The following is a 24,042-nucleotide window of genomic DNA, read 5'->3' on the forward strand; positions in this document are numbered from 1 at the left end:
GACGAGTTTGATAAATCTGTCTCAATAATTAATAACAAGATCTGAGGTAGAGAATGTGTAAAGTAGAAAGGAGGGGGGTACGGACTCACCTGCTGAGAGGTTCAGTACATGGTCAGGACAGCGGAGACAAACGGAGACAACAGGACGGACAAGCGGATCACGAAATTCCACAAGAAACAGCCAAGAGCGAGGACATACACAGTGTAGCGAAATATGTATAGGTATATATGTGTGACTAGCAGTAATTTAACTTCTGTCCTGAGACTGCAGGTCTCACAGAGGTCACAGCATATGTTATCCTGAGAAAGAAGTCTACTGTCTCCAATCTCGCCAGGGGGGTCTTGCTAAGAACCAGGAATAGGAAGCGTTTCACACCTTCAGCTCTTTTGAAGGAAGATGTCAATTACAACCTGACACTATCTTCCTGTGAGAAATTTACCCAGAGAATTTCAGAGGAAATATATTCATTGGGGGAGCGGCCACGGTCCAATCACAAACGAGCAATTATAATATCAACCTGAGAGGCTGGACTAGAAATTTGACCTCCAGGGTGACTCTATAAATTAGGCCTGTACACATAGAATCGTGGTTCACAGATTGAGGGGCAGCCAAGCTGATGTGTTCCAGTCCATATTCGTTCCCCCCTTAGGGAGCAGAAAGCAGACTACAAAGTTAAATATTTCTGCAAATTTTCTCCCGTTTATTTTTATAACTGTCCTGCATGTTTGTATGTCTTTTTATTCCCATATTTTTAGACCCTTTTTATTGTAAGCACTGTATCTTTTTGTAATAAAGCATAGGACAGAGGTTGAATGCTCAACTGAGAGAGGGGAGATAGATTAACCCTTGCAGGCGCAAATCCAACTCGCGTGCTGAGCACTGGGTACGTGACACACAGGAACCGTAGCTGTAATGTCACGCCACGGCCTTCCTGCGGACACATGGTTAATGGCAGAGCTGTTTGCTACAAGACAGATGGACAAGGGCAGACAGAAGAAATCAGCAAACAAATGGTTAACTGCAGTACAACGGTAATAGGAAAGGTCAGATGTGGTCACAGCGCTGCAGTGGAAACGGCACCAGACGTCATGAGGTTTCCAAAAAAGGAATGGTTATCAGCAGATAAACAGCCGGTGATGGAAACGCCAGACACAGACGGTGACTGAATGTAGAGCACGACGGACACCGAGGGGGAAGGCCAGACGGACCCTCGGGGGAGGGCCAGACGGACCCTCGGGGGAGGGACAGACAGACCCTCGGGGGAGGGACAGACAGACCCTCGGGGGAGGGCCAGACGGACACCCGGGAGGGCATACAGCTGCCATAGCCGGCATTAAACCACTGCCGCACTCTTTTCCTTTACCTCCGGTTCCAGGCTCTGATGAATACTTTAGTCTGCGATGTTGCAGAATCACAATGTATCTGTATCGGCTGTAACACTTCGGCTCCTGCGGTGTCTGATCTCTTTCACGCACCCCAAGATATGAATGGGCGAGTCTCTCCTGATTTACGGAGGACTCCAGCGTAGGCCACTATTAATTTCACATGCAGATTCAGTGGCTCAGCCCCACTGGCTAACATTGGTCGGAGTGTTGTCCATTTTTTCACGGGCAACACTCAGACTGAAAACATGAGGATGTGAATGAGGCCGAAGGAGGAGAATCGGAGCGGCACCAGAAACCGCAGACGAAGGACACCAGTAATTTACTACACAGAGAACACAAAGCGCGGCCGCCATCATAATAAGTAACGAAGAAGACACCACGGAGCCAGAGAACAATGAGACCACGGAGCCAGAGAACGAGACCACGGAGCCAGATACGAGACCACCGAGCCACAGAACAACGAGACCACCGAGCCAGATAACGAGACCACCGAGCCACAGAACAACGAGACCACCGAGCCACAGAACGAGACCACCGAGCCACAGAACAACGAGAATACCGAGCCACAGAACAACGAGAATACCGAGCCAGAGAACAAAGAGACCACCGAGCCAGAGAACAAAGAGACCACCGAGCCACAGAACGAGAACACCGAGCCAGAGAACAACGAGACCACCGAGCCAGAGAACAACAAGACCACCGAGCCAGAGAACAAAGAGACCACCGAGCCAGAGAACAAAGAGACCACCGAGCCAGAGAACAAAGAGACCACCGAGCCAGAGAATGAGACCACCTAACCAGAGAACAAAGAGACCACCGAGCCAGAGAACGAGACCACTGAGCCACAGAACAACGAGACCACCAAGCCACAGAACGAGACCACTGAGCCACAGAACAACGAGACCACCGAGCCAGAGAACAACGAGACCACCGAGCCAGAGAACAACAAGACCACCGAGCCAGAGAACAAGACCACCGAGCCAGAGAACAAAGAGACCACCGAGCCAGAGAACAGAGACCACCGAGCCAGAGAACAAAGAGACCACCGAGCCAGAGAACAAAGAGACCACCGAGCCAGAGAACAAAGAGACCACCGAGCCAGAGAACAAAGAGACCACCGAGCCAGAGAACGAGACCACCGAGCCACAGAACAACGAGACCACCGAGCCACAGAATGAGACCACCGAGCCACAGAACGAGACACCGAGCCACAGAACAACGAGACCACCGAGCCACAGAACAACGAGACCACCAAGCCACAGAACAAGACCACTGAGCCACAGAACAACGAGACCACCGAGCCACAGAACGAGAATACCGAGCCACAGAACAACGAGACCACTGAGCCACAGAACAACGAGACCACCGAGCCACAGAACAACGAGAATACCGAGCCACAGAACAACGAGAATACCGAGCCACAGAACAACGAGACCACCGAGCCACAGAACAAGACCACTGAGCCACAGAACAACGAGACCACCGAGCCACAGAACAACGACAATACCGAGCCACAGAACAATGAGAATACTGAGCCACAGAACAACGAGACCACCAAGCCACAGAACAAGACCACTGAGCCACAGAACGAGACCACCGAGCCACAGAACGAGACCACTGAGCCACAGAACGAGACCACCGAGCCAGAGAACAACGAGACCACCGAGCCAGAGAACAAGACCACCAAGCCAGAGAACAAAGAGACCACCGAGCCAGAGAACAAAGAGACCACCGAGCCAGAGAACAAAGAGACCACCGAGCCACAGGACAAAGAGACCACCGAGCCACAGAACAAAGAGACCACCGAGCCAGAGAACGAGACCACCGAGCCACAGAACAACGAGACCACCGAGCCACAGAACGAGACCACCGAGCCACAGAACGAGACCACTGAGCCAGAGAACAACGAGACTACCGACCCAGAGAACAACGAGACTACCGAGCCAGAGAACAATAAGACCACCGAGCCAGAGAACAAGACCACCGAGCCAGAGAACAACGAGACCACGAGCCAGAGAACAAAGAGACCACCGAGCCACAGAACAGAGACCACCGAGCCAGAGAACGAGACCACCGAGCCACAGAACAACGAGACGACCGAGCCACAGAACGAGACCACCGAGCCACAGAACGAGACCACCGAGCCACAGAACAACGAGACCACCGAGCCACAGAACAACGAGACCACCAAGCCACAGAACAAGACCACTGAGCCACAGAACAACGAGACCACCGAGCCACAGAACAATGAGAATACCGAGCCACAGAACGAGACCACCGAGCCACAGAACGAGACCACCGAGCCACAGAACAACGAGAATACCAAGCCACAGAACGAGAATACTGAGCCACAGAACAATGAGAATACCGAGCCACAGAATAATGAGACCACCGAGCCACAGAACGAGACCACTGAGCCAGAGAACAACGAGACCACCGAGCCAGAGAACAACGAGACCACCGAGCCAGAGAACAACAAGACCACCGAGCCAGAGAACAAGACCACCGAGCCAGAGAACGAGACCACCGAGCCACAGAACAACGAGAATACCGAGCCACAGAACGAGACCACCGAGCCACAGAACGAGACCACTGAGCCAGAGAACAACGAGACCACCGAGCCAGAGAACAACGAGACCACCGAGCCAGAGAACAACAAGACCACCGAGCCAGAGAACAAGACCACCGAGCCAGAGAACAAAGAGACCACCGAGCCAGAGAACAAAGAGACCACCGAGCCAGAGAACAGAGACCACCGAGCCAGAGAACAAAGAGACCACCAAGCCACAGAACAAAGAGACCACCGAGCCACAGAACAAAGAGACCACCGAGCCAGAGAACAAAGAGACCACCAAGCCACAGAACAAAGAGACCACCGAGCCACAGAACAAAGAGACCACCGAGCCAGAGAACAAAGAGACCACCGAGCCAGAGAACGAGACCACCGAGCCACAGAACAACGAGACCACCGAGCCACAGAATGAGACCACCGAGCCACAGAATGAGACACCGAGCCACAGAACAACGAGACCACAGAGCCACAGAACAACGAGACCACCAAGCCACAGAACAAGACCACTGAGCCACAGAACGAGACCACCGAGCCACAGAACAACGAGAATACCGAGCCACAGAACAACGAGAATACCGAGCCACAGAACAACGAGACCACCGAGCCACAGAACGAGACCACCAAGCCACAGAACAAGACCACCGAGCCACAGAACAACGAAACCACCGAGCCACAGAACAACGAGAATACCGAGCCACAGAACAACGAGACCACCGAGCCACAGAACAGCGAGACCACCGAGCCACAGAACAACGAGACCACCAAGCCACAGAACAAGACCACTGAGCCACAGAACGAGACCACCGAGCCACAGAACGAGACCACTGAGCCACAGAACAACGAGACCACCGAGCCAGAGAACAACGAGACCACCGAGCCAGAGAACAAGACCACCGAGCCAGAGAACAAAGAGACCACCGAGCCAGAGAACAAAGAGACCACCGAGCCAGAGAACAAAGAGATCACCGAGCCACAGAACAAAGAGACCACCGAGCCACAGAACAAAGAGACCACCGAGCCAGAGAACGAGACCACCGAGCCACAGAACGAGACCACCGAGCCACAGAACGAGACCACCGAGCCACAGAACGAGACCACTGAGCCAGAGAACAAGACCACCGAGCCAGAGAACAACGAGACCACCGAGCCAGAGAATAACGAGACCACCGAGCCAGAGAACAACAAGACCACCGAGCCAGAGAACAAGACCACCGAGCCAGAGAACAAAGAGACCACCGAGCCAGAGAACAAAGAGACCACCGAGCCAGAGAACAAAGAGACCACCGAGCCACAGAACAGAGACCACCGAGCCAGAGAACAAAGAGACCACCGAGCCAGAGAACGAGACCACCGAGCCACAGAACGAGACGACAGAGCCACAGAACGAGACCACCGAGCCACAGAACGAGCCACCGAGAAACAGAACGAGACCACCGAGCCACAGAAGGAGACACCAAGCCACAGAACAAGACCACTGAGCCACAGAACAACGAGACCACAGAGCCACAGAACAACGAGAATACCGAGCCACAGAACGAGACCACCGAGCCACAGAACAACGAGACCACCGAGCCACAGAACAACGAGAATACCAAGCCACAGAATAACGAGACCACTGAGCCACAGAACAACGAGACCACCGAGCCACAAAACAACGAGACCACCGAGCCACAAAACAACGAGACCACCGAGCCAGAGAACGAGACCACCGAGCCAGAGAACAAAGAGACCACCGAGCCAGAGAACGAGACCACTGAGCCACAGAACAACGAGACCACCGAGCCAGAGAACAACGAGACCACCGAGCCAGAGAACAAGACCACCGAGCCAGAGAACAAAGAGACCACCGAGCCAGAGAGCAAAGAGACCACCGAGCCAGAGAACAAAGAGACCACCGAGCCACAGAACAAAGAGACCACCGAGCCACAGAACAAAGAGACCACCGAGCCAGAGAACAAGACCACCGAGCCACAGAACAACGAGACCACCGAGCCAGAGAACAAGACCACCGAGCCAGAGAACAAAGAGACCACCGAGCCAGAGAACAAAGAGACCACCGAGCCAGAGAACAAAGAGACCACCGAGCCAGAGAACAAAGAGACCACCGAGCCACAGAACAAGACCACCGAGCCACAGAACGAGACCACTGAGCCACAGAACGAGACCACCGAGCCAGAGAACAACGAGACCACCGAGCCAGAGAACAACAAGACCACCGAGCCAGAGAACGAGACCACCGAGCCGCAGAATAATGAGACCACCGAGCAGGTACGGACTGGGGCTGAAATTCAGCTCTGGCATTTGAAATCACACAGGCCCATGCTGTCCCCATCCCAAGCCTGGATGGAGGAAGGCTAGATTTACTACAAGACCAATATTTCTATTGATAACCGTGGTCGCTGGGGTAAGTGACGGAGTCAGCGAATTTGTGCTCAGTCACAACATTTAACAGTATGGGAGTCTTGAGAACACTGATTCTGTTAACAATATAGTATACAAGGCGGCCCACAACCAGACCGGCCCTTCTGGCATTTGCCAGAATTGCCAGATAGCCAGTCCGGCCCTGCCACCGAGCCAGAGAACAAAGAGACCACCGAGCCAGAAAACATTGAGCCAGAGATTAGTCTCCTCCCTGTGGCCCCGCAGTCTCCTCCCTGTGGCTCCGCAGTCTCCTCCCTGTGGTCCCGCAGTCTCCTCCCTGTGGTCCCGCAGTCTCCTCCCTGTGACCCCGCAGTCTCCTCCCTGTGGCCCCGCAGTCTCCTCCCTGTGGCCCCGCAGTCTCTTCCCTGTGGCTCCGCAGTCTCCTCCCTGTGACCCCGCAGTCTCCTCCCTGTGGCCCCGCAGTCTCTTCCCTGTGGCTCCGCAGTCTCCTCCCTGTGGGTCCGCAGTCTCCTCCCTGTGGTCCCGCAGTCTCCTCCCTGTGGTCCCGCAGTCTCCTCCCTGTGGCCCCGCAGTCTCCTCCCTGTGGCCCCGCAGTCTCCTCCCTGTGGGTCCGCAGTCTCCTCCCTGTGGCCCCGCGGTCTCCGCCCTGTGACCCCGCGGTCTCCTCCCTGTGGCCCCGCGGTCTCCTCCCTGTGGCCCCGCGGTCTCCTCCCTGTGGCCCCGCGGTCTCCTCCCTGTGGCCCCGCGGTCTCCTCCCTGTGGCCCCGCGGTCTCCTCCCTGTGGCCCCGCGGTCTCCTCCCTGTGGCCCCGCGGTCTCCTCCCTCTGGCCCCGCGGTCTCCTCCCTCTGGCCCCGCGGTCTCCTCCCTCTGGCCCCGCGGTCTCCGCCCTGTGGCCCCGCGGTCTCCGCCCTGTGACCCCGCGGTCTCCTCCCTGTGACCCCGCGGTCTCCGCCCTGTGGCCCCGCGGTCTCCGCCCTGTGGCCCCGCGGTCTCCGCCCTGTGACCCCGCGGTCTCCTCCCTGTGGCCCCGCGGTCTCCGCCCTGTGGCCCCGCGGTCTCCGCCCTGTGACCCCGCGGTCTCCTCCCTGTGGCCCCGCGGTCTCCGCCCTGTGGCCCCGCGGTCTCCGCCCTGTGACCCCGCGGTCTCCTCCCTGTGGCCCCGCGGTCTCCTCCCTGTGGCCCCGCGGTCTCCTCCCTGTGGCCCCGCGGTCTCCTCCCTGTGGCCCCGCGGTCTCCTCCCTGTGGCCCCGCGGTCTCCTCCCTCTGGCCCCGCGGTCTCCTCCCTGTGGCCCCGCGGTCTCCGCCCTGTGACCCCGCGGTCTCCGCCCTGTGGCCCCGCGGTCTCCGCCCTGTGACCCCGCGGTCTCCTCCCTGTGGCCCCGCGGTCTCCGCCCTGTGGCCCCGCGGTCTCCGCCCTGTGGCCCCGCGGTCTCCGCCCTGTGACCCCGCGGTCTCCTCCCTGTGGCCCCGCGGTCTCCTCCCTGTGGCCCCGCGGTCTCCTCCCTGTGGCCCCGCGGTCTCCTCCCTGTGACCCCGCGGTCTCCTCCCTGTGGGTCCGCGGTCTCCTCCCTGTGGGTCCGCGGTCTCCTCCCTGTGGCCCCGCGGTCTCCTCCCTGTGGCCCCGCGGTCTCCTCCCTGTGGCCCCGCGGTCTCCTCCCTGTGGCCCCGCAGTCTCTTCCCACAGAGAACTTTCCCGCCATCTGCACATCATGACAAGGAGCTGCACTGCGCGCACTGACCTCAAGGTGTCGCTACATCCCCGCCCCTTACACATGATTGACACGTCTGGCTCCGCCCTTGACGACGATATACCAACGCTCCGAGACCACACCCACTGTCCTTCATCCAATTCAATAGTCGCAGTAATAATCAGGGGGCGTGTCGCGCCCGACTGGAGACAGGAGCTTCGCCAATCAGGGGCTGCTATCTTGGTCACATGGCGTGCCTGTCGATAGTCTCACCAGTGGAGGAGAACGTGACCTCACATCAGTCCATCTAGTCACGCCCCCTACCCGCTGTCACAACAGGACGGAGTCCCGCCCCCTCGTCAGTGACACCTGCGACAGCGCCGGAACAGACACAGCTGAGGCGGAGGGATACAGGTGAGGAGCGGTGACACCGGGTGAGAGCGGAGGGATACAGGTGAGGAGCGGAGGGATACAGGTGAGGAGCGGAGGGATACAGGTGAGGAGCGGAGGGATACAGGTGAGGAGCGGAGGGATACAGGTGAGGAGCGGAGGGATACAGGTGAGGAGCGGAGGGATACAGGTGAGGAGCGGAGGGATACAGGTGAGGAGCGGAGGGATACAGGTGAGGAGCGGTGACACCGGGGTGAGAGCGAAGGGATACAGGTGAGGAGCGGGTGACACCGGGGTGAGAGCGGAGGGATACAGGTGAGGAGCGGGTGACACGAGTGAGGAGCAGGGTGACATGGGTGAGAGAGTGGGGTGACACAGGTGAGAGGGCCTCCCGTGTAGTTTGTGGCCGGGGCTGTGGTGCCCCTGTGCGGGCCGGGGCTGTGGTGCCCCTGTGCGGGCCGGGGCTGTGGGTCCCCTGTGCGGCCCGTGGCCGGGGCTGTGGGTCCCCTGTGCGGCCCGTGGCCGGGGCTGTGGGTCCCCTGTGCGGCCCGTGGCCGGGGCTGTGGGTCCCCTGTGCGGCCCGTGGCCGGGGCTGTGGGTCCCCTGTGCGGCCCGTGGCCGGGGCTGTGGGTCCCCTGTGCGGCCCGTGGCCGGGGCTGTGGGTCCCCTGTGCGGCCCGTGGCCGGGGCTGTGGGTCCCCTGTGCGGCCCGTGGCCGGGGCTGTGGGTCCCCTGTGCGGCCCGTGGCCGGGGCTGTGGGTCCCCTGTGCGGCCCGTGGCCGGGGCTGTGGGTCCCCTGTGCGGCCCGTGGCCGGGGCTGTGGGTCCCCTGTGCGGCCCGTGGCCGGGGCTGTGGGTCCCCTGTGCGGGCCGGGGCTGTGGGTCCCCTGTGCGGGCCGGGGCTGTGGGTCCCCTGTGCGGGCCGGGGCTGTGGGTCCCCTGTGCGGCCCGTGGCCGGGGCTGTGGGTCCCCTGTGCGGCCCGTGGCCGGGGCTGTGGGTCCCCTGTGCGGCCCGTGGCCGGGGGTCCCCTGTGCGTTCTGTGGCCGGGGCTGTGGGTCCCCTGTGCATTCTGTGGCCGGGGCTGTGGGTCCCCTGTGCGGCCCGTGGTGCCCCTGTGCGGGCCGGGGCTGTGGTGCCCCTGTGCGGGCCGGGGCTGTGGGTCCCCTGTGCGGCCCGTGGTGCCCCTGTGCGGGCCGGGGCCGTGGTGCCCCTGTGCGGGCCGGGGCCGTGGTGCCCCTGTGCGGGCCGGGGCCGTGGTGCCCCTGTGCGGGCCGGGGCCGTGGTGCCCCTGTGCGGGCCGGGGCCGTGGTGCCCCTGTGCGGGCCGGGGCCGTGGTGCCCCTGTGCGGGCCGGGGCCGTGGTGCCCCTGTGCGGGCCGGGGCCGTGGTGCCCCTGTGCGGGCCGGGGCCGTGGTGCCCCTGTGCGGCCCGGGGCCGTGGGTCCCCTGTGCGGCCCGTGGCCGGGGCTGTGGCGCCCCTGTGCGGCCCGGGGCTGTGGCGCCCCTGTGCGGCCTGTGGTCAGGGTGCTGGGGCCCCCGTGGATCTACCCCATATATTCTGGTATCTATTCTTACTGGAGGAGTATCGTCATGGCAGCACATGCCCCCGCGACCTCGGGGTGGGGATTGAGTGTTGCTCCTGGGGTACAGCGGCGTTCAGACTTGGGGGGCTTCACCATGGACAGGAGGCCGTGACTGATGTTTGGTTCCGGTTTCAGGGGCCACCATGGATCTCGTCCTGAACGTGGCCGATCATCACTTCTTCACCCCTCACGTGTACCCGGCGTCCTGGAGCGAGGACCACCCACTCCGGCAGTTCCTCAGCCTCTTAGTGGTCACCAATCTGGGGGCGGTGGTCATCTACTTCCTCTTCGGGGCCCTCAGTTACTTCTTCATATTCGACCACTCTCTGATGAAGCACCCGCAGTTCCTGGAGGTGAGCAGTCGTGTGATCGCTGCCGTCTCTGCGGAGCCCCCTGTAAATGGCGTCTTACAATTACCTTGTGACTCTGTAGGATTCATAACACCTCGTATCTTCGTCCGTCTGCTCACAATGTGCCCTATCCTCCAGAGCTGCGTTCTCTGTTCTGTTGGAACATCTTATTCTCTAGTAACCTCCAGAGCTGCATTCATAATTCTTCTATTATATTTTCTGCACCTGTCACATTCAAAGCAGTATTGTAATTCACACGTCTTCTATTCCATTCAACTCCAGAGCTGCATTTATAATTCTGTCATTAGACCATTAGACATTCATAATGCAGCTCCATTGTATGTTCTACTCCACTCTCATCCTGAGCTGCATTCGTTGGTCTGCTGTGACATCATGATGTCTCCTCTAGTCACATCCAGAGCTGTATTGACAATCTGTACCACGATCGTCACATGATCTGAATAGCACTGTGGTCACTGGACCAGACAAGACTACGACCTCCACTCCCCATAGGTCCGACTTAGGAGAGCATCAGTAAGGAGGGCATGTATTGGGCTCCTTACATCTTGTGCTCAGAGCTGCGCTCACCGCTTTCTCCTTTTTGCTATAGAATCAGGTGCGACGAGAGATCGTCTACTCCCTGAAGTCCATGCCGTGGATGAGTGTCCCAACCGTCGGCCTCTTCTTAGCTGAAGTCCGGGGCTACAGCCGGCTGTATGACAACATTGAGAGCTCCCCCTACGGTAAGAGAGCGGGGACACTAACAGCACGATAATACTGCACACGCATTGTATTATACTCCAGAGCTGCACTCACAAATCTGCTGAACCTTTAAACAGTCAGCAGCTTCCTCTGGCTGATTAGTGGCGCTGCAGTAACGTGGGGGACAGTTAGTTTCTCTGGTATCAGATGATTGAATAAATCCCGGTGTGAAGACCACGCATCAGGGAGACAGCTCTGGACAGGCAGAGAATGCTGGGAAAGTTCTGCTCTAAACCAGCAGAATAGTGAGTGCAGCTCTGTATATATTAGAGGATGTAACTCAGGATGTATGCTCATGTATGTACACCGTGAGTGCACAAGCAGAATAGTGAGTGCTGCTCTGGAGTATAATACAGGATGTAACTCGGGATCAGTAATGTAATGTATGTACACAGTGACTGCACCAGCAGAATAGTGAGTGCAGCTCTGGAGTATAATACAGGATATAACTCAGGATCAGTAATGTAATGTATGTACACAGTGACTGCACCAGCAGAATAGTGAGTGCAGCTCTGGGGTATAATACAGGATGTAACTCTGGATCAGTAATGTAATGTATGTACACAGTGACTGCACCAGCAGAATAGTGAGTGCAGCTCTGGAGTATAATACAGGATATAACTCAGGATGTATGCTCATGTATGTACACCGTGACTGCACTAGCAGAATAGTGAGTGCAGCTCTGGGGTATAATACAGGATGTAACTCAGGATCAGTAATGTAATGTATGTACACAGTGACTGCACCAGCAGAATAGTGAGTGCAGCTCTGTATATATTAGAGGATGTAACTCAGGATGTATGCTCATGTATGTACACCGTGAGTGCAGCTCTGGAGTATAATACAGGCTGTAACTCTGGATCATATATACGCAGTCATCCAGCATTGTCCATATATGACTGATGCCCTTTGTTTCCCCTCCCCCAGGCTGGTTTGGCGTCATCCTCAGTATGTTCTCCTTCCTCTTCTTCACGGATATGTGCATCTACTGGATCCATCGCTTCCTGCACCATAAGCTGATTTACAAGGTACACCGCTCACCCCTCGTACACTGAAGCTGCTGCCGCGAGCCCCTCACACTGACGTCTCTGCGCCCCCTCGCACTGAAGGCTCCGATTCGTGCCCCCCAAGCACACTGACGAGACTTTTTGTTGCAGTCATTGAATAGATAAATGTTACCTCCGATTGTCGGGCGGTTCGAGCTCTCGATTAGTCGGGCGGTGCGGGCTCCCGATTGGTCGGGCGGTTTGGGCTCTCGATTGGTCGGGCGGTTTGGGCTCTCGATTGGTCGGGCGGTTTGGGCTCTCGATTGGTCGGGCGGTTTGGGCTCTCGATTGGTCGGGCGGTTTGGGCTCTCGATTGGTCGGGCGGTTTGGGCTCTCGATTGGTCGGGCGGTTTGGGCTCTCGATTGGTCGGGCGGTTTGGGCTCTCGATTGGTCGGGCGGTTTGGGCTCTCGATTGGTCGGGCGGTTTGGGCTCTCGATTGGTCGGGCGGTTTGGGCTCTCGATTGGTCGGGCGGTTTGGGCTCTCGATTGGTCGGGCGGTTTGGGCTCTCGATTGGTCGGGCGGTTTGGGCTCTCGATTGGTCGGGCGGTTTGGGCTCTCGATTGGTCGGGCGGTTTGGGCTCTCGATTGGTCGGGCGGTTTGGGCTCTCGATTGGTCGGGCGGTTTGGGCTCTCGATTGGTCGGGCGGTTTGGGCTCTCGATTGGTCGGGCGGTTTGGGCTCTCGATTGGTCGGGCGGTTTGGGCTCTCGATTGGTCGGGCGGTTTGGGCTCTCGATTGGTCGGGCGGTTTGGGCTCTCGATTGGTCGGGCGGTTTGGGCTCTCGATTGGTCGGGCGGTTTGGGCTCTCGATTGGTCGGGCGGTTTGGGCTCTCGATTGGTCGGGCGGTTTGGGCTCTCGATTGGTCGGGCGGTTTGGGCTCTCGATTGGTCGGGCGGTTCGGGCTCTCGATTGGTCGGGCGGTTCGGGCTCCCGATTGGTCGGGCGGTTTGGGCTCTCGATTGGCCTGGCGGTTTGGGCTCTCGATTGGCCTGGCGGTTTGGGCTCTCGATTGGCCGGGCGGTTTGGGCTCTCGATTGGCCGGGCGGTTTGGGCTCTCGATTGGCCGGGCGGTTTGGGCTCTCGATTGGCCGGGCGGTTTGGGCTCTCGATTGGCCGGGCGGTTTGGGCTCTCGATTGGCCGGGCGGTTTGGGCTCTCGATTGGCCGGGCGGTTTGGGCTCTCAGGTGGTTTGGGCTTTCGATTGGTCGGGCGGTTCGGGCTCCAGATTGTCGGGCGCCTCATCGTCATCAGTATCTGATAATCTGGCACCTTTCAGGTCCCGCCACTCCCTGATTAGAGGAAGGTTTATGACGTCGGACCCTGGTTATGTTTTTCAGAACGTGCACAAGCCTCACCACCTGTGGAAGGTGACCACGCCGTTCGCCAGCCACGCCTTCCACCCGCTGGACGGCTTCCTGCAGAGCCTCCCGTACCACATCTACCCCTTCATCTTCCCGCTGCACAAGGTCACCTACCTGGGCCTCTACATCTTCGTCAACATTTGGACCGTGTCCATCCATGATGGGGATTACCGCGTCCCTAAGGCCTTCGAGAGCATCATCAATGGCGCCGCTCATCACACCGACCACCACCTCTACTTCGACTACAACTTCGGTCAGTACTTCACCCTCTGGGATAAAATCGGGGGGTCCTACAAGAACCCGTCCGCCCTGGAAGGAAACGGCCCCCACGACCTGTGCAGGAAACTGGCGCAAGAAAACAGCGAAGCCAAGAAGAACAACTAAGATGGCGGCGCGGAAAAGATGGCGGCCGGCGTCATCCCGTGCCACTTATATAGTTGGAAGATCTCGATCTCAGCTGATTAACCTGTTCCTGCCCAGTAGCCCCCTCAGGGGTCCACCCTGTAACTGTGTAATTACAGCGTTTAATGAATGCCGACTAATCAGGGGCCACAAAGCTCGAGGCTGCGGAGCGAACTGATCAGATAGCAGCGCTGATCGCCGACCCCGGGCAGATACCGTATCACCCAGACGATGACACGAGCAGCAGCCGGGCAAAGTCCGATGATCGTGAGTGCGTCACTTCTCCGCCCCGGGCTCCACCTGACAACCGGGCGAGACAAGACGCCGATATCGGAGCAATGAAACGTTCTGACTTTCTCCCTTCTGCTTCAGACTCATCACAATCTCTGCTTGCTGCCGCTCAAAGGTTTCATACAGTTCACCTGCACTGATACATTGTAACAAACTAAGCAGACAGGAGAGAGGTCAGCGCCATGTGTCTATCCCACAGAGGAACGTCGGAGCGTGATGCCACTGGAACAAACCCCCAGCTCTGTGGCAGGGATTTGCCACGGGCAATTGCTGTGAACTGTGCCGTGGAGGTGATGTGTGCACTCGGCCGGAGCCGGGTGTGACCAGATCTGGCTTCTTGCTGGGAACCATAATGCAGACACTGCGCTCCAGCGTCCTTCGCTCCTGCGCGGGGGGACGGCCGCGATTCATGTGTCACTTCATGTATATAAGATTATATTGTAGCCGAGAGCCAATCAGAAGACGGTATATTTTATGTCCGTGACACGAGGACCAGAAATAAAAGTTTCATAATGAACAATCCTCTGTTTATAAGGAGGGAAGATATGAAGTGTACGCAAAAGTCCCCTCCACCAGCGGAGCACCAAATGTGCTGACATCACTACAGTCCGCTGCACCAGCGGCTACACGCTGCAAACGCATCACTACAGTCTGCTCCAGCGGCTACACGCTGCAAACACATCACTACAGTCTGCTCCAGCGGCTACACGCTGCAAACACATCACTACAGCCTGCTCCAGCGGCTACACGCTGCAACCATCACTACAGTCTGCTCCAGCGGCTACACGCTGCAAACACATCACTACAGTCTGCTCCAGCGGCTACACGCTGCAAACACATCACTACAGTCTGCTCCAGCGGCTACACGCTGCAAACGCATCACTACAGTCTGCTCCAGCGGCTACACGCTGCAAACGCATCACTACAGTCTGCTCCAGCGGCTACACGCTGCAAACACATCACTACAGTCTGCTCCAGCAGCTACACGCTGCAACCATCACTACAGTCTGCTCCAGCGGCTACACGCTGCAACCATCACTACAGTCTGCTCCAGCGGCTACACGCTGCAAACGCATCACTACAGTCTGCTCCAGCGGCTACACGCTGCAAACACATCACTACAGTCTGCTCCAGCGGCTACACGCTGCAAACGCATCACTACAGTTTGCTCCAGCGGCTACACGCTGCAAACGCATCACTACAGTCTGCTCCAGCGGCTACACGCTGCAAACACATCACTACAGTCCGCTGCACCAGCGGCTACACGCTGCAAACACATCACTACAGTCTGCTCCAGCGGCTACACGCTGCAACCATCACTACAGTCTGCTCCAGCGGCTACACGCTGCAAACACATCACTACAGTCTGCTCCAGCGGCTACACGCTGCAACCATCACTACAGTCTGCTCCAGCGGCTACACGCTGCAAACACATCACTACAGTCTGCTCCAGTAGCTACACGCTGCAAACACATCACTACAGTCTGCTCCAGCGGCTACATGCTGCAAACACATCACTACAGTCTGCTCCAGCGGCTACACGCTGCAACCATCACTACAGTCTGCTCCAGCGGCTACACGCTGCAACCATCACTACAGTCTGCTCCAGCGGCTACACGCTGCAAACACATCACTACAGTCTGCTCCAGCGGCTACACGCTGCAAACACATCACTACAGTCTGCTCCAGCGGCTACACGCTGCAAACACATCACTACAGTCTGCTCCAGCGGCTACACGCTGCAAACACATCACTACAGTCTGCTCCAGCGGCTACACGCTGCAAACACATCACTACAGTCTGCTCCAGCGGCTACACGCTGCAAACACATCACTACAGCCTGCTCCAGCGGCTACACGCTGCAAACACATCACTACAGTCTGCTCCAGCGGCTACACGCTGCAAACACATCACTACAGTCTGCTCCAGCGGCTACACGCTGCAAACACATCACTACAGTCTGCTCCAGCGGCTACACGCTGCAAACACATCACTACAGTCCGCTGCACCAGCGGCTACACGCTGCAAATACATCACTACAGTCTGCTCCAGCGGCTACACGCTGCAAACACATCACTACAGTCTGCTCCAGCGGCTACACGCTGCAAACACATCACTACAGTCTGCTCCAGCGGCTACACGCTGCAAACACATCACTACAGTCTGCTCCAGCGGCTACACGCTGCAAACACATCACTACAGCCTGCTCCAGCGGCTACACGCTGCAAACACATCACTACAGTCTGCTCCAGCGGCTACACGCTGCAAACACATCACTACAGTCTGCTCCAGCGGCTACACGCTGCAAACACATCACTACAGTCTGCTCCAGCGGCTACACGCTGCAAATACATCACTACAGTCTGCTCCAGCGGCTACACGCTGCAAACACATCACTACAGCCTGCTCCAGCGGCTACACGCTGCAAACACATCACTACAGCCTGCTCCAGCGGCTACACGCTGCAAACACATCACTACAGCCTGCTCCAGCGGCTACACGCTGCAAACACATCACTACAGTCTGCTCCAGCGGCTACACGCTGCAAACACATCACTACAGTCCGCTGCACCAGCGGCTACACGCTGCAAACACATCACTACAGTCTGCTCCAGCGGCTACACGCTGCAAACACATCACTACAGCCTGCTCCAGCGGCTACACGCTGCAAACACATCACTACAGTCTGCTCCAGCGGCTACACGCTGCAAACACATCACTACAGCCTGCTCCAGCGGCTACACGCTGCAAACACATCACTACAGTCTGCACCAGCTGCTACACGCTGCAAACACATCACTACAGCCTGCTCCAGCGGCTACACGCTGCAAACACATCACTACAGTCTGCTCCAGCGGCTACACGCTGCAAACACATCACTACAGTCTGCTCCAGCGGCTACACGCTGCAAACACATCACTACAGCCTGCTCCAGCGGCTACACGCTGCAAACACATCACTACAGTCTGCTCCAGCGGCTACACGCTGCAAACACATCACTACAGTCTGCACCAGCTGCTACACGCTGCAAACACATCACTACAGTCCGCTCCAGCGGCTACACGCTGCAAATACATCACTACAGCCTGCTCCAGCGGCTACACGCTGCAAACACATCACTACAGTCTGCTCCAGCGGCTACACGCTGCAACCATCACTACAGTCTGCTCCAGCGGCTACACGCTGCAAACACATCACTACAGCGTGCTCCAGCGGCTACACGCTGCAAATACATCACTACAGCGTGCTCCAGCGGCTACACGCTGCAAACACATCACTACAGTCTGCTCCAGCGGCTACACGCTGCAAACACATCACTACAGCCTGCTCCAGCGGCTACACGCTGCAAACACATCACTACAGCCTGCTCCAGCGGCTACACGCTGCAAACACATCACTACAGCGTGCTCCAGCGGCTACACGCTGCAAACACATCACTACAGTCTGCTCCAGCGGCTACACGCTGCAAACACATCACTACAGTCCGCTGCACCAGCGGCTACACGCTGCAAACACATCACTACAGCCTGCTCCAGCGGCTACACGCTGCAAACACATCACTACAGCCTGCTCCAGCGGCTACACGCTGCAAACACATCACTACAGCCTGCTCCAGCGGCTACACGCTGCAAACACATCACTACAGTCTGCTCCAGCGGCTACACGCTGCAAACACATCACTACAGTCCGCTGCACCAGCGGCTACACGCTGCAAACACATCACTACAGTCTGCTCCAGCGGCTACACGCTGCAAACACATCACTACAGCCTGCTCCAGCGGCTACACGCTGCAAACACATCACTACAGTCTGCTCCAGCGGCTACACGCTGCAAACACATCACTACAGCCTGCTCCAGCGGCTACACGCTGCAAACACATCACTACAGTCTGCACCAGCTGCTACACGCTGCAAACACATCACTACAGCCTGCTCCAGCGGCTACACGCTGCAAACACATCACTACAGTCTGCTCCAGCGGCTACACGCTGCAAACACATCACTACAGTCTGCTCCAGCGGCTACACGCTGCAAACACATCACTACAGCCTGCTCCAGCGGCTACACGCTGCAAACACATCACTACAGTCTGCTCCAGCGGCTACACGCTGCAAACACATCACTACAGTCTGCACCAGCTGCTACACGCTGCAAACACATCACTACAGTCCGCTCCAGCGGCTACACGCTGCAAATACATCACTACAGCCTGCTCCAGCGGCTACACGCTGCAAACACATCACTACAGCCTGCTCCAGCGGCTACACGCTGCAAACACATCACTACAGCCTGCTCCAGCGGCTACACGCTGCAAACACATCACTACAGCGTGCTCCAGCGGCTACACGCTGCAAACACATCACTACAGCGTGCTCCAGCGGCTACACGCTGCAAACACATCACTACAGCCTGCTCCAGCGGCTACACGCTGCAAACACATCACTACAGTGTGCTCCAGCGGCTACACGCTGCAAACACATCACTACAGTCTGCTCCAGCGGCTACACGCTGCAAACACATCACTACAGTCTGCTCCAGCGGCTACACGCTGCAAACACATCACTACAGTCTGCTCCAGCGGCTACACGCTGCAAATACATCACTACAGTCTGCACCAGCTGCACACAACTGCACAACTACAGTCTGCTCCACGATCTGTAAGCTGCGAATACATAACTACAGTCCTCTCCACTAACTGTACACACGTGACGCGCTCCGCCCCCTGCGCTACGAGTGACGTGTTCTGCCCCCTGTTATCATGCGTTTTGCCATGCGATTGCATACGAAACGCTGTGGACTCAACCGCAAATGTGAACCTAGCCTTACAGTTTAGTCTTTGTGTCTGCAATGTGTAATAATGTCAAGCAGAATGATGCCAAAGAGCAGCAGTTAAAAAAATGCCCACTAGATGGCGCCAGCACCCAGCAATTCTGCACAAGTCACACTGTAGCATCAGGTAGGGATAGAGCGTGTCACTTGTAGTGCAGGGGGCGGAGCGCGTCACTCATAGCGCAGGGGGTGGGGCTACAACCCACACCTGTCACTGACCTCCACCTGCCTTATGTCGGCCATCAGCCATGTGGACGCAGTGACCGTCCCTGTATATGGCGATAATAATATACATGATACAATACTTATATGTAGTGTATCCATTATATACAAATACAGTCTATGTATATACATTGTATCGATCCCAGGGCCAGGTGACATCTGGGAGAGCTTCCCGACTCCTGGACCATTCATGCATCCTTCACCTGCTGTCTAATGGCTGCATCTGATACAGCGCACTCCTGAAATACTCTGTGCTGCAGGTGTGATCCATCATCTGTGCCCAGGTAGATGGTCTCTGTCTTTATAGTCTGATTCCACTGATTGGCAGCAGCGGTATGGTAATGGGCGCCTGGAGCTCATTTTTCATAATGTCAGAACTAATAAGCTACAGTGTTACATCTGGTCCCCAGAGCCGCCGCGGCTGCCATGTGTCCCGGCGAGGGAGGGGTTAACACAGAGCAATGTGTTTCCTTTATTCTCGGATCTCCTCGGCATCTGTTATCGAATCATTTCCTGACGCCCAGCGATCCAATGTGGCAGATAAACCCCCGAGCCGCGGTGAAGTGTTACCATCCGTCCGCTTATCATCATGGTGGTCGCCCCATTTGTTAGTGAGGAATACGAGCTGATGAAAGCACTCGCCCTGTACGGGAAAACGAAGGGGAGACGTCTGCGTGTAACCTGGCTCCAACAACTCGCCCTCAAAAACCACAGTATCGAGGGGGTGAGGGCCGGGAAATGGGGCCAAGTCGGAAATGTCAGCCGCCGCTCACGGGAAGAGAGGATTTACAGCCGCTGTATGAGTGTCTGTTCCAGGAATCACACGGTTACTGCGCAGACAAAAAAAATATGGAAATATAATGTCCAGAAATTATAAAAACACAATGAGGTAAAGACGCAAGCATAACGCACAACGTGTAATAGAGCATAACGACGCGGAATAGACGAGAGTATGACACATGATGCGGTATAGATGAGAGTATGACACACCACGCGGTATAGATGAGGGTATAAGACGCCACGCGGTATAGATGAGTATGAGACGCCACGCGGTATAGATGAGGGTATAAGACGCCACGCGGTATAGATGAGTATGACACACCACGCGGTATAGACGAGAGTATGTGACCACGTGGTATAGATGAGTATATGACACACGACGCAGTATAGACGAGAGTATGACACACTACCTGGTATAGATGAGAGTATGACACACCACGCGGTATAGATGAGAGTATGAGACACCACGCGGTATAGATGAGAGTATGACACACCACGCGGTATAGATGAGAGTATGACACACCACGCGGTATAGATGAGAGTATGACACACCACGCGGTATAGATGAGAGTATGAGACACCACGCGGTATAGATGAGAGTATGAGACGCCACGCGGTATAGATGACAGTATGAGACGCCACACGGTATAGATGAGAGCATGAGACGCCACGCGGTATAGATGAGAGTATGAGACGCCACGCGGTATAGATGACAGTATGAGACGCCACGCGGTATAGATGACAGTATGAGACGCCACGCGGTATAGATGACAGTATGAGACGTCACGCGGTATAGATGACAGTATGAGACGCCACGCGGTATAGATGACAGTATGAGACGCCACGCGGTATAGATGACAGTATGAGACGCCACGCGGTATAGATGACAGTATGAGACGCCACGCGGTATAGATGAGAGTATGAGACGCCACGCGGTATAGATGAGAGTATGAGACGCCACGCGGTATAGATGAGAGTATGAGACGCCACGCGGTATAGATGAGAGTATGAGACGCCACGCGGTATAGATGAGAGTATGAGACGCCACGCGGTATAGATGACAGTATGAGACGCCACGCGGTATAGATGAGAATATGACACGCCACGCGGTATAGATGAGAGTATGAGACGCCACGCGGTATAGATGAGAGTATGAGACGCCACGCGGTATAGATGAGAGTATGAGACGCCACGCGGTATAGATGAGAGTATGAGACGCCACGCGGTATAGATGAGAGTATGACACGCCACGCGGTATAGATGAGAGTATGACACGCCACGCGGTATAGATGAGAGTATGAGACGCCACGCGGTATAGATGAGAGTATGACACGCCACGCGGTATAGATGAGAGTATGACACGCTACGCGGTATAGATGAGAGTATGAGACGCCACGCGGTATAGATGAGAGTATGAGACGCCACGCGGTATAGATGAGAGTATGAGACGCCACGCGGTATAGATGAGAGTATGAGACGCCACGCGGTATGGATGAGTATGACACATCACGCGGTATAGATGAGAGTATGACACGCCACGCGGTATAGATGAGAGTATGACACGCCACGCGGTATAGATGAGAGTATGAGACGCCACGCGGTATAGATGAGTATGACACATCACGCAGTATAGATGAGAGTATGAGACGCCACGCGGTATAGATGAGAGTATGACACGCCACGTGGTATAGATGAGAGTATGAGACGCCACGCGGTATAGATGAGAGTATGAGACGCCACGCGGTATAGATGAGTGTGACACACCACGCGGTATAGATGAGAGTATGAGACGCCACGTGGTATAGATGAGAGTATGAGACGCCACGCGGTATAGATGACAGTATGAGACGCCACGCAGTATAGATGAGAGTATGAGACGCCACGTGGTATAGATGAGAGTATGACACATCATGCGGCATAGATGAGAGTATTACAAACCACGCGGTATAGACGAGAGTATGACACACCACGCGGTATAGATGAGTGTATGACACACCACGTGGTATAGACGAGAGTATGAGACCACGTGGTATAGATGAGTGTATGACACACGACGCGGTATAGACGAGAGTATGACACACTACCTGGTATAGATGAGTATGACACATCACGCGGTATAGATGAGAGTATGACCGAGTATGACACACCACGCGGTATAGATGAGAGTATGACACACCACGCGGTATAGATGAGAGTGTGACACACCACGCGGTATAGATGAGAGTGTGACACACCACGCGGTATAGATGAGAGTATGACACACCACGCGGTATAGATGAGAGTATGACACACGACGCGGTATAGACGAGAGTATGACACACTACCTGGTATAGATGAGAGTATGACACACCATGCGGTATAGATGAGAGTATGACACACCACGCGGTATAGATGAGTGTATGACACACGACGCGGTATAGACGAGAGTATGACACACTACCTGGTATAGATGAGAGTATGACACACCACGCGGTATAGATGAGAGTATGACACACCACGCGGTATAGATGAGAGTATGACACACCACGCGGTATAGATGAGAGTATGACACACCACGCGGTATAGACGAGAGTATGACACACCACGCGGTATAGACGAGAGTATGACACCCCACGCGGTATAGACGAGAGTATGAGACCACGCGGTATAGATGAGTGTATGACACACGACGCGGTATAGACGAGAGTATGACACACCACGCTGTATAGACGAGAGTATAAGACCACGCGGTATAGATGAGTGTATGACACACGACGCGGTATAGACGAGAGTATGACACACTACCTGGTATAGATGAGTATGACACATCACGCGGTATAGATGAGAGTATGACAGAGTATGACACACCACGCGGTATAGATGAGTGTGACACACTACCTGGTATAGATGAGTGTATGACACACGACGCGGTATAGACGAGAGTATGACACACTACCTGGTATAGATGAGTATGACACATCACGCGGTATAGATGAGAGTATGACCGAGTATGACACACCACGCGGTATAGATGAGAGTATGACACACCACGCGGTATAGATGAGAGTGTGACACACCACGCGGTATAGATGAGAGTGTGACACACCATGCGGTATAGATGAGAGTATGACACACCACGCGGTATAGATGAGAGTATGACACACGACGCGGTATAGACGAGAGTATGACACACTACCTGGTATAGATGAGAGTATGACACACCATGCGGTATAGATGAGAGTATGACACACCACGCGGTATAGATGAGTGTATGACACACGTCGCGGTATAGACGAGAGTATGACACACTACCTGGTATAGATGAGAGTATGACACACCACGTGGTATAGATGAGAGTATGACACACCACGCGGTATAGATGAGAGTATGACACACCACGCGGTATAGATGAGAGTATGACACACCACGCGGTATAGATGAGAGTATGAGACACCACGTGGTATAGACGAGAGTATGACACACCACGCGGTATAGACGAGAGTATGACACACCACGCGGTATAGACGAGAGTATGAGACCACGCGGTATAGATGAGTGTATGACACACGACGCGGTATAGACGAGAGTATGACACACCACGCTGTATAGACGAGAGTATAAGACCACGCGGTATAGATGAGTGTATGACACACGACGCGGTATAGACGAGAGTATGACACACTACCTGGTATAGATGAGTATGACACATCACGCGGTATAGATGAGAGTATGACAGAGTATGACACACCACGCGGTATAGATGAGTGTGACACACTACCTGGTATAGATGAGTGTATGACACACGACGCGGTATAGACGAGAGTATGACACACTACCTGGTATAGATGAGAGTATGAGACACCACGTGGTATAGATGAGAGTATGACACACCACGCGGTATAGATGAGAGTATGACACACCACGCGGTATAGATGAGTATGAGACACCACGCGGTATAGACGAGAGTATGACACACCACGCGGTATAGACGAGAGTATGAGACCACGCGGTATAGAT

The 24,042-nt window shown here is 55.9% G+C and overlaps 2 protein-coding genes across 4 annotated transcripts; both read left to right on the forward strand.

Annotated features, from left to right (window-relative positions):
* The first annotated feature begins 1,088 nt into the window (after positions 1-1,088).
* On the forward strand, positions 1,089-6,315 carry LOC138652272 (enolase-phosphatase E1-like). Its single transcript, XM_069743041.1, has 5 exons — positions 1,089-1,158; positions 2,187-2,506; positions 2,600-4,312; positions 4,406-5,414; positions 5,459-6,315. Exons 1-5 carry the CDS (start codon positions 1,089-1,091, stop codon positions 6,313-6,315), a joined length of 3,969 nt encoding a protein of 1,322 aa, XP_069599142.1.
* A 1,955-nt stretch (positions 6,316-8,270) lies between these two features.
* SC5D (sterol-C5-desaturase) lies at positions 8,271-14,734 on the forward strand. Of its 3 annotated transcripts, none has more exons than XM_069742740.1 (5): positions 8,271-8,442; positions 10,134-10,351; positions 10,959-11,091; positions 12,038-12,138; positions 13,498-14,734. In XM_069742740.1, the coding sequence occupies exons 2-5, from the start codon at positions 10,142-10,144 to the stop codon at positions 13,903-13,905; spliced, it is 852 nt and encodes a 283-aa protein (XP_069598841.1). In that variant the 5' UTR covers positions 8,271-8,442; positions 10,134-10,141; the 3' UTR covers positions 13,906-14,734. The 3 variants fall into 3 exon arrangements, with proteins under 3 accessions (XP_069598841.1, XP_069598843.1, XP_069598842.1); XM_069742742.1 differs by lacking the exon at positions 8,271-8,442 and adding an exon at positions 8,461-8,482; XM_069742741.1 differs by lacking the exon at positions 8,271-8,442 and adding an exon at positions 8,674-8,733.
* Positions 14,735-24,042: the final 9,308 nt, after the last annotated feature.

The sequence above is a fragment of the Ranitomeya imitator genome, chromosome 10 (assembly GCF_032444005.1).
Source record: "Ranitomeya imitator isolate aRanImi1 chromosome 10, aRanImi1.pri, whole genome shotgun sequence".
Classification (NCBI taxonomy): domain Eukaryota; kingdom Metazoa; phylum Chordata; class Amphibia; order Anura; family Dendrobatidae; genus Ranitomeya; species Ranitomeya imitator.

What these genes read in the sequence shown, in the direction of transcription:
- SC5D (XM_069742740.1), top strand. Translation starts at nt 10,142, where the DNA reads ATGGATCTCGTCCTGAACGTGGCCGATCATCACTTCTTCACCCCTCAC. An exon ending in AGCACCCGCAGTTCCTGGAG is followed by an intron (nt 10,352 to 10,958) that starts GTGAGCAGTCGT and finishes TTTTTGCTATAG; the next exon opens with AATCAGGTGCGACGAGAGAT. An exon ending in CATTGAGAGCTCCCCCTACG is followed by an intron (nt 11,092 to 12,037) that starts GTAAGAGAGCGG and finishes CCCCTCCCCCAG; the next exon opens with GCTGGTTTGGCGTCATCCTC.
- LOC138652272 (XM_069743041.1), top strand. Translation starts at nt 1,089, where the DNA reads ATGAGGTTTCCAAAAAAGGAATGGTTATCAGCAGATAAACAGCCGGTG. An exon ending in GAGAACAAAGAGACCACCGA is followed by an intron (nt 2,507 to 2,599) that starts GCCAGAGAACGA and finishes ACCGAGCCACAG; the next exon opens with AACAACGAGACCACCGAGCC. An exon ending in GAGAACAAAGAGACCACCGA is followed by an intron (nt 4,313 to 4,405) that starts GCCAGAGAACGA and finishes ACCGAGCCACAG; the next exon opens with AACAACGAGACCACAGAGCC.